Source organism: Jaculus jaculus, chromosome 1 (genome assembly GCF_020740685.1).
Source record: "Jaculus jaculus isolate mJacJac1 chromosome 1, mJacJac1.mat.Y.cur, whole genome shotgun sequence".
NCBI lineage: Eukaryota > Metazoa > Chordata > Mammalia > Rodentia > Dipodidae > Jaculus > Jaculus jaculus.
This window is the reverse complement of record NC_059102.1, coordinates 224058932-224069236: the sequence shown is the minus strand read 5'-3', so window position 1 is coordinate 224069236 and position 10305 is coordinate 224058932. Positions and strand designations below refer to the sequence as shown.

The 10305-nt window shown below is 55.9% G+C and overlaps 1 protein-coding gene and 1 non-coding gene across 2 annotated transcripts; both read left to right on the top strand.

Moving 5' to 3' along the window:
- The first annotated feature begins 3303 nt into the window (after positions 1-3303).
- LOC123458084 lies at positions 3304-3419 on the top strand. Its single transcript, XR_006635384.1, has one exon. It is a non-coding gene; the product is annotated as a U5 spliceosomal RNA (small nuclear RNA).
- A 376-nt stretch (positions 3420-3795) lies between these two features.
- Arrdc2 (arrestin domain containing 2) lies at positions 3796-8134 on the top strand. Its single transcript, XM_004666025.2, has 8 exons — positions 3796-4241; positions 4320-4386; positions 4514-4661; positions 5659-5761; positions 5847-6103; positions 6186-6339; positions 6845-7008; positions 7270-8134. Exons 1-8 carry the CDS (start codon positions 3968-3970, stop codon positions 7327-7329), a joined length of 1227 nt encoding a protein of 408 aa, XP_004666082.2. The 5' UTR covers positions 3796-3967; the 3' UTR covers positions 7330-8134.
- The last annotated feature ends 2171 nt before the right edge of the window (positions 8135-10305 follow it).

Sequence of the window (10305 nt, the reverse complement as noted above, 5' to 3'; positions counted from 1 at the left end):
TTGCTTCCTGTTTACATGGTGGGGGAACCGGAGGGTTACCCCATGGGAGATGGCTGCCCCATCCTTGGACATGTGTTGAGCACCTGCTGTATAGAAATGATACACTGCTCTTCTGTAGGCAAATGGAGGCTCAGAGGTGAAGCCACTTGCTGGGGCCACACAGCACGCATGGATGGATTCTAACAGAAGGGCACTTAGGAGAGTTCCAGAGCAGACTTGGAGGTGGAATGGTGGCTAGGGTTCCAGAAACAAAATTAAGAGTCCCTCCAGGCCTTATTCCTGCCATGTCCTACACTGTGGCACCAGGAACTTGACAGATAAGGCCTCAGGCCACCTGGCCCTGTTCTCAGTGCACCTGCTTGGACTCCAAACTAAGAAGATCTGAGGAGGCACTAGCTTGAAGAGCTGTTTTCAGGGGCCCAATCTGCCGCCCTGGGGCATGCCTGGGTACCTGATTTGTAACAGAGGTGACTAACCCAGCTCCTCTACAAAGGGCCACGTATGCTGTAGGTGCTCAATAAATACTCTGTCCCTCATGAGATATGCACAGGCATCAGAGGGGTGGGAAACACTGCCCAGCTATGATCCCTTGCTGTTGTCTGCTGGGGAAACTGCAGGGAAACAGGCAGCCTCATTCAGGGAGCCCCTAGGGTGTCTGCTTTATGTTCAGTATTCACTCTTGAATGCTGGAAAAGGCCCACCCCCAGTCTGATGGGAGAAGCATAGTTAATACAAGGCAAAGACAAAGAAATAAACAAGCAAGGGGTGACTGAGGACTCTGCCATTGTGACATCCAGGTGTGGATGGAGTGGCTTGTGCACAGGGCTAGGCTCTGAGATGTGTGTGTTTGAAGGGACTACTGGGGTGGTACCAGGGTGGTACAATGGGGCATGAGGCTATAAGACATGGTTTGGGTCCCTAAGTTTCCCCTGTCTGAGTCACACCACTGGGCAACATCCTAAGCCAGGCAGCTGCACACTCGCTGGATGGGTGATGTGTGGGTGCCCACATACTGCCCAACCACTTGGTGGCCTCTATAATGGACCTGTGAGTATTTCTCCCAGTTGAGATAGGGTTTGTGGGGACCTCCCACCAAGCTGGGCCCTCCTGGCACATACCTGTAATCCTAGCACTCAGGAAGGTGAGGCAGGAGGATTATTCCAAATTCAAGGTCAGCCCTGTCTACATTGTGAGACCTTGTTCTCAAAATGAAAGTGTCCAGGCATGGTGGTACATGCTTTTAATCCCAGCACTTGGGAGACAGAGGTAGGAGGATAGTTGTGAGTTTAAGGCTACCCTGAGATGACACAGGGAATTCTAGGTCAGCCTGGGCTAGAGTAAGACCCTACCTCAAAATAAAAAAGAAGCAAATAAAAGTAAGACATGATGGTGACAACTGCCATCCCAGCACTTGAAAGTGGAGGCAGGAGGATGTTCGAGGTCATCCTCAGCCTGGGCAACACAAACCAGGGCTGGGGAGGTGACCAAGTAGTTACAGACACTTGGTTACAAAGCCTGATGGCCTGAGTTTGATTCCCCAGTACCCATATAAAGCCAGACACACAAAGTCGCACATGCATATGGAGTTCGTTTGCAGTGCATGGGGCCCTTGTGTGCCCATTCTTTTCTCTCTCTCCCTCTCATAAATAAATAAAATTTAAAACAAAAGAAAATACCAAAAGGGCCTCCATAGCTGTGCCCTCTGACAGGGACAGGATATAGGGTCCCCTACCATGGAGTTTACACTTGGGAGACTCCACACCATCCAAGGTCTGGGGAACCCTTGGGTGGAGGTCACTAATTCCCATCGAAAGTTTCTTCATTTCGTGCTACCCAGCACTCTTCCTCAGTTTACTCTGCAATGTCTGTTGATCTGGCTTCTCCCTAGAATGGGTGTGATGGTCACAGCAAGGGATTGCTGGCTACCGTGGAGGAAGTGGGCTCATAGCAGCCTCAGTCCAGGGTCTTGGGGACATGTGTTCAGTATCTCGGTCCCCCCACCCAGGTCATACAGCCTGTCAGGAGTCAGCTAGGGACAAAAGAAAAAGGAAATTTGCACCCCAGCGTCCTGCTGTGTGGCTGCGGGAGAGATGTCAACCTCTGAGTGGGGGGGCGACTTTTCCCAGCTAGTCTAATCCTCACTATACATGACTGTCAAATGCGTAGGCAGCTCAAACCCTGACAGCAGCGTCAAGCACTTGGCCATGGGCACCTCTGCTCCTTTCTGTGGAGCCCCTCTCCCCAGGGAGCCACTTCCCCAGGCGCTGCACCCTCTGGCCTCTTCTAGTCAGTCTGACTCCTATGGCGAGTGCATGTGGCTGAGTCTGACCGCTCCGTGGCGGCGGTGCTGCGACGGTGGGGGGTCCCTGCACCCACTGAACCTCGCTCTAAGCCCCGCTGCCAGCAGAGGGCGCGAGTGTCCCACGGACATAGGAGGCAACTCCCATGGTGGGGTAGGCGTGCATGCTCCTTACTGCTTTTCTCTAGGGGAAATAGATTCAGCGAAGGACGATTGCAGCCCTAGGCTTCAGGGGTGTCTGAGTGTGGGGGACATAGGGCTGCATTCGTCTGTATTTTTGGACATGCAGGCTGGAGATGCTCGGAGCAGGCATCAAGGGCCAGGCCAGGTTTCAAGGAAAATGCCAGGAGGTGGACGTTGGGAAAGGAGTAAGGCGGATCTCAGGAGGGCGTGGATGACCGGTGCTGGTGGAGCTGGGGTGCGCAGCAATCCACGCATGACCCTAGCTCGGTTGGTGACTAAGCCAAGCCAGCTAGAAGTGCTGGTACCCCGGCCTTAGGAGGTAGAGGCAAGGGGATTGCTGTGAACTTCAGGCCAACATGGGATCTGGTCTCCAAAACAAAACAAATAGCTGGGCACCATCCCGCGCTAGCGGGTGCAGACTGGAGGGTCAGAAGTTCAAAGTTATCCTCAGTTACGCACATAAGTTCGAGGCCAGCCTGAAATAAATTAGATCCTGTCTCAAAACAAAATAACAACCAGGTGTGATGGTGCACGTCTTTAATCCCAGCACTTGGGAGGCAGAGTTAGGAGGATCGCAGTGAGTTCAAGGCCACCCTGAGACTACATAGTGGATTCCAGGTCAGCCTGGGCTATAGCAAGACCCTACCTCGAAAAACCACAAAAAATAAAATAAAATAAATAGCTGGGCGTGGGGGCGCACGCTTTTAATTCTAGTACTCCCGAGAAAGAGCTAGGAGGACTGTTGAGAGCTTGAGGCCGCCCTGTCAGCCTGGGCTAGAGTGAGACTCTACCTCGAAAAACCAAAAAATAAAAATAAATAAATACTCTGGTTTCTCTTCAGATAGTATAAATCTTTCTCCTTTTACTGAAGAGTTCTGTGGAGAGGAACAACTCTAAATCTTAAACCAATTTTTTGAGGCAAAAAGAAGAAAGAAATAAAATAAAAGGCCCTGGGTGGGTTAGGCACGGACTCCACCTGCCTCAGTCTCCCCTCTTCATTCTGGAGTACAAGCGGGCAGCGCCGCCCCCACAGCTGGGTGAGCTTAAAGGGTAGCAATGCCGCGAAGAGGCCTTTGTTATTTCGCTCCACGCCTGAGCGAGGCCACGCCCCGCAGCACTATTGGCGAGTCTCCTTCCGGAGGGCGAGGCTTTTCGCTCAGGACACGCCCCCGCCATGCTATTGGCAGAGCCTTTCTGGGAGACGTGGTTTCCTTCTTTGGTCACGCCCCACCCATCGTTCCATTGGCTAAATTCCTTCCGGTGGGCGTGACTTCATCGGGCCCGCCCTTCCTCGTTGTATAAAGGCAGTTCGGCGCGTGTCACGGGTGGTCTCTTGCCCAGTCGAATGGGCGTGTGTGTACGTGCGTGGGCGTCCGTCCGTCCGTCTGTCCGTGCGTCCTAAAGCGCTTGCGGCCACCGCCCGTACTTCTCGTCTCAGGTTTGAAAGCCGGTTCAGCGAGCGGTTCTCTGGCAGCCCGGGGTGCCATGTTGTTTGACAAGGTGAAAGCGTTCTCCGTGCTGCTGGACGGGGCGAACGCTGGTGCCGAGCCCGTGTTCCGCGGCGGCCAGGCCGTGGCGGGCCGGGTGCTGCTGGAGCTGGCGGGCGCGGCGCGCGTGGGCGTCCTGCGGCTGCGCGCCCGGGGTCGTGCGCGCGCGCACTGGACGGAGTCTCGCAGCGCGGGCTCGAGCACCGCGTACACGCAGAGCTACAGCGAGCGCGTGGACGTCGTGAGTCACCACGCCACGCTGCTGGGCGCAGGTACGGGGACCCCGCTGGCGGCGCCCCGACGGAGGCCCGCGGTGGTCCACGGCCACTCAGCCCCTCGCTTGCTCCTAGACGCCGGCGACCCCGCGACGCTGCCGGCCGGGCGCCACGAGTTCCCGTTCAGCTTCCAGCTGCCGCAGTAAGCCCGGACCCGCGCCCCTAGGACGGGCCTCTCACAATGTCCCCCGGCCCGTGGAAACCCCCCCCCCCCCACCTGCGCGTCTCCATCTCGTCCCCTGAGTCCGCTTCTCACCCACTCCCACCAGCACCCTGGTGACCTCTTTCGAGGGCAAGCATGGCAGCGTCCGCTATAGCATTAAGGCCACCCTGCACCGGCCCTGGGCCCCGGCTCGGCGCGCGCGCAAGCTGTTCACCGTCATTGAGCCCTTGGACATCAACACTCCCGCCCTGCTGGTGAGCACGACCCTCCCTCCACCCCCAAGTATGGACCGACCGTGGAGAAAGAAAGGCTGGGGAGTGGACACGAGTGTAGAGGCAAATCCCAACAGCACCTAGTTGCTATGTACTCTGGTCAAGTGTCCCACCTTCTCTGAACTCAGCTACCCAGTCTGAGAGGTCGGGCTTGCTTCTTTCTCTCTTCCTTTGCAATTTCTGTCTCCCTTCTCAACCCTTCTCTTTTGAGGTAAGGTCTCCCTCTCTGTCCCAGGCTGACCTGGAATTCACTATGTACTCTCAGGGTGGCCTCGAACTCTCAGAGATCCACCTACCTCTGCTTCCCAAGTGCTGGGATTAAAGGTGTGCGCCAACACTCCCGGCTCCCCTTTCTTTCATCACCCCAGGATAGTCTTTGTAGCCAAGGCTGGCCGTAGACTCCTGATCCTCTGCCTGTGCCTCTACAGGGCTAGGATGATAGGCCCGTGCCACCACGGCTGGCTTATGTGGTGCTGGAGATGGAACCCAGAACATCATACATACAGGTGGTGCTCTGCCCCCCAACCCCAGGCCCAGGCTCAACCCTCCTTGGGTGTTTTTTTTTTGTTTTGTTTTTTTTTTTCGGAATTTGATCATTTTTTATTTATTTGAGAGCGACAGACACAGAGAGAAAGGCAGATAGAGGGAGAGAGAGAGAATGGGCGCGCCAGGGCTTCCAGCCTCTGCAAACGAACTCCAGACGCGTGCATCCCCTTGTGCATCTGGCTAACGTGGGACCTGGGGAACCGAGCCTCGAACCGGGGTCCTTAGGCTTCACAGGCAAGCGCTTAACCGCTAAGCCATCTCTCCAGCCCTCCTTGGGTGTTTTTGAAGAACAGGGTATTTGAACCGAGTATAATTTGCCTTGGAACTAGCAGAGATCCTCCTGTCACAGCGTCTGAGCATTGGGCCGCAGGCATGTTGTGCCCTGTCTCTGCTGCAGGAGGCTTGTCAGGGCATCAGGGTGGTGTCCCTACAGGCGCCTCAGGCAGGAGCTCGAGAGAAGGTGGCACGATCCTGGTACTGTACCCGTGGCCTTGTGTCCCTGTCAGCCAAGATCGACCGCAAGGGCTACACACCAGGTAGCTGCAGGCGGGGCGGGCCATGGCTGGACCCGGCAGTGCCCTTGGTATTGGGGAAACTGAGGCACGCTGCTTCTTGACACAGGTGAGGTCATCCCCATCTTTGCGGAGATTGACAATGGCTCCACACGTGCCGTACTGCCCCGCGTGGCCCTGGTTCAGACACAGACGTTCATGGCACGTGGTGCACACAAGCAGAAGCAGGCAGTGGTGGCCAGCATGGCTGGGGAGCCGGTGGGCCCCGGGCGGCGTGGGCTGTGGCAGGGCCGGGTGCTGCACATCCCACCCGTGGGCCCATCAATCTTGCACTGCCGCGTGCTGCATGTGGACTACTCGCTGAAGGTAGAAGTCAACATGGGTCCCCATCCCTGGGGCTGGGGAAGGCATCAGGGGTGGCTTTCCTCAGCACTGGCCCTGTTTCCAGGTCTGCGTGGACATCCCAGGTTCATCCAAGCTGCTCCTGGAGCTGCCACTTGTCATCGGCACCATCCCCCTGCACCCCTTTGGTGGCCGATCCTCCAGCGTGGGCAGCCATACCAGCCTCCTGCTGGGCTGGGGCCTGCCTGAGTTGCCTGAGGGTGAGGAGCCCAGACTGGGGAGAGACAACACATGGAGACTGTCACAGCTGGGCCCCTACACTAGCCCATGTCCCTATGAGCCAAGCTTGGTGGCACATGGCTGTGATCCCAGCACTTGGGAGACAGCAGTAGGAGGATGTTTGCTTCCAGGCCAACCTGGGCTACAGAGCAAGACTTTGTCTCAAGGAACAGAATGAGTCTATGACCCAATCTGCAACTGGTCACAGTAAAAACAAGGCGCTGGACATAGTGGCACATGCCTTTAATCCCAGCACTTGGGAGGCAGAGGTAGGAGGATTACTGTGAGTTCTTGGCCCACCTGAGACTACATAGTGAATTCCAGGTCAGCCCAGGATACAGTGAGACCCTACCTCGGAAAAAAAAAAAAAAAATCAGGCCTGTGAACCCAACCACAGTGATAGCCTGTCCCTGGCTTTGGCTCCACACAGCCCAGGGTGGGTAGCTGGTGGCCTCCCACCAGCCTGGTTCACCCTGTCATTTGCAGCCCCTCCTGAGTACTCAGAGGTGATGACTGAGGAAGAGGTGACAGCTGTCGGGCGGGGACCCTTTTCCCTTCCACCCTTGCCAGACCTGGGCATGAGCCTTGAAGGTCCCTACCTTGCCTGTATCCAGGAATTCCGCTTCCGTCCACCACCCCTGTACTCCGAGGTAAGTCCCCAGGTGCTTCTGTGGGGTAGTGCAAGTTTTAAAATTGATGGACAAGCTGGGAGTGGAGGTGCACCCTATCCTAACACTGTGGAGAAGCTGCGGCAGGAGGATCATGAGTTCAGGCCAGCCTATGTGTATCAGAAAGAAAATGAACTGTGTGTCTGCTGAGGGCACATGCCCCTGGCATGTTTCCCTGGGCACATGTGGGAGTTGGGATGGGGGTAAAGTGAACAAAGTGGCTCAGAGGAACCTTTCTGACAGGAGGATCCAAACCCGCCTTCATCTTCAGAGGACATGAGACCACGCTGCATGACTTGCTGAGGGGTGACTGGATAGGACCAGGTTGTACACTGACAGCCAGCCACCACGCTCAAGCGCTTGGGAAATGAGTCTTGGAGGACGTGGAGGCTGTTCCCTCATCACACAGGACAGAGGAGCCAGGCTGGAATCTGAGCATCCTGAGGCCTCCAGTCTCCAGTGCCTGATGTAAAATTCCAAGACCACTAAACCTACTGTGTCTGACCCATGGACAGTTGAAGCTCTCCCCAGCTTCTAGATTAGCATGTCCAGTCTTGTAGGGCTGGAAGGGACCAAGTCTTCAAGAGTCCAAAGGGGGTGCAGAAAAGGCTTCTGGAAGGAAAGGGCTTTTAGCTGAGGCTTTGATGTCTGAATAGGAGGTCAGCAAGCAAACAGGCACAGAGGAGGAGAAGTTTGGAGAAGATGAGAGCTCAGTGAGGTTTGGTGCCCAGATGAACAGATGCCTAAGTTCAAACCACACGTGAGGTTGTGGAGTAGGCATGGCCTGCAGGAAACAGTGCTAGGGCTCTGCGGGATATGTGAGTGGCAAAGACAACCATCCCAAGCCCCCATAGCTGCCAGGGTGCTTACCTTGCAGAAGGACGAGACAGCCTTGCCTGACAGGACAAGGCCAGTGTGGACCTGAAGCCCACAGCTGGGCAAGCCCCTGCTGCAGAGCCTTGCCCTGGATGCACCATTTCAGATGGGCTTCAAGAAACCATTGTTTGGTTTTATTTTTTTTTTCTTTTACATTTTTTTAAAGCATAAAAGTGGGAAGGAGGGCTTGGAGAGATGGCTTAGCAGTTAAGTCATTGGCCTGCAAAACCAAAGGGCCTAGGTTCAATTCCCCAGAACTCATATAAGCCAGATACACAAGGTAGCACATGTGTCAAGTGTCCCTTTGCAATGGTGCACCCATTCCCTCTATCTGCCTCTGCCCCCTCCCCTCTCTGATAAAATTAAAACTTTTTTTTTTTAAATCGGGAAGGGAAAGATCCCACTTACTTCTCACCAGCAGCTGGAGGTCCTGTGTGGCTTTGACCCCAAGTCTAGAGACTGAGACCCTATCTCCACTAGTGTCTATCCCCTCTCCCAGCTGCCTTAACTCAGCTGCTTTTATGCTTCCTTTCTCTGGGGGTGAGGTTTGGCTGTGAGCCACCACCCATCCCTTGCTGGCAGACCTTCCCGGCTCTCATACAACAGCATGCTTTTCACAGCCCACGAACACTCAGTTGTTATCCCTGCCTGCTGGGAGTTCTTTGGGGGCTGGCTCATTTGTGCCTGTCCCCTTGTGCTGGCCACTGTGAGTAGGGGTACTACCGCTGGCTTTTATGGAGGTGACACAGGTAGGTAACTCACCTATGATCTCCCTGTGCTAACCCGTGGAATTGGGGCAGCGACTAAAAGCTGCCCCTTGCCAGGCCTGTGACCCAACATGCAGGAGGCTGAGGCAAGAGGATTGTGAGCCCCGGGTAAACCTGGGCTATGGAGTTGCCTCAGAACAGGGCAGTGGGCTGATGTCTGAGGTCTCCCCCCACCCCCCGGCCAAAAACTGCTCCAGGAGAACCCAGGATGGTGGCAATAAATCAGAATTGGCTAAGATAGAAGTTTGAGTCTGGGTTCACGCAGACTCCCTTGCATAGCCAGGGTGGCAGTCCCCAGGACTGGGTGGGACACATGTCCCCTACAGCACAACCATGGCCCCAAAATTGGTGGCCTCAGGAGGAGCCAAGTTCCCGGTCATCTGGGGTACACATGATGCAAGAATGTTCCTACCAGCTGGTGAGGATGGCATCGCCCCCAGGACTCCTGCATGTGCAGCTTTGGGGAATCTGATCTGAATAGATCTGTCATGGATAGGATACAGCTGGCTCAGGAGGTCCCTGAGCACCCCAAACTCCCCACTTCACCCTCCAGTGCCTCCCACTGCAGGGCCTTTGCATAGGCTGCTCCCTCTGCTGAAACACACTTCCCCATGTGCCTGACCTAAGTCCTTAACTGCCATCATCCTGTCCTCCTATCCAGTCTTCATAACACATCTTCCCTTGTCCATCTGGCACTTGAAGGCCCCAGAGCCCAGCAGGCACAAGGATTCTGACTGGGTGTGGTGTCATCTTGCACCAAGTCTCTCCAGCCTCTGTCACCTTCTTCCTCGCTGCGTGGGTGGGGGCAAATCTGTCTCTCTCACCCTCACCACCTCTGGCCAGTCTCAGACCAACCCCAGGTGACAGGCAGGCCGGGTGCGGCCACTTGTTTTCCCGAGCGCGCTGGCAGGCAGCCCATCAGGCTGCTATTCAGGAATCCCCAGCCGCTGGCTGTCGCCGCCACAGCCGCCAGGCACAGGCCGCCCGCGCGCTCTGAGCACATTCTGTCCCGAGCAGGGCAGAGATCTCTGGGGGTGGCTGCTGGGGGCCCCGTTCCTGTTGGGCTCCAGTTACAGGCCAGTCTGTCCCTACCAGTATAGCCTCCCCCTTCCAGCTCTGGGCTCAGACCTTCCTCTTCCTGACCTCAGAACCTTAGCACCTGTTGGTGGGCACATGAAGCACCCATTCCCTCATCTCCTTGCCCCAGAAAGCCCCCATTTTGCTTTTGAGCCAGGATTTCATATAGCCCAGGCTGACCGCAACACACTGTAGCCCAAGATGACTGAACTTCTGATCCTCCTGCCTCCACCAACCCAGTGTTGGGGAGACAGGTGTGTGGCACCACGCTCAGTTTATGCAGTGCTGGGGGTCAAATCCAAGATTTCATGCTTGCTGGACTGCCTGAGCCCCAGCCCCAGACTGTTATGTCCAACAAGGTTCCCAGCAAGCAAGAGACCCTGGCCACCCGCCCAGGAGCAAGCAGTGACTCAGGCGGGGCGGTGGTGGAGGGGAGATGACTGCAGGGTGGGGCAGGAAAGGGACCCTGAAGCCATAGCGCGAGGGTCCTTGGCAGCAGGCCTGTGTTCCCTCTCCCTGCCAGCTTCGGATGGCAGCATGTGACTTTCCTGTCAGAGTC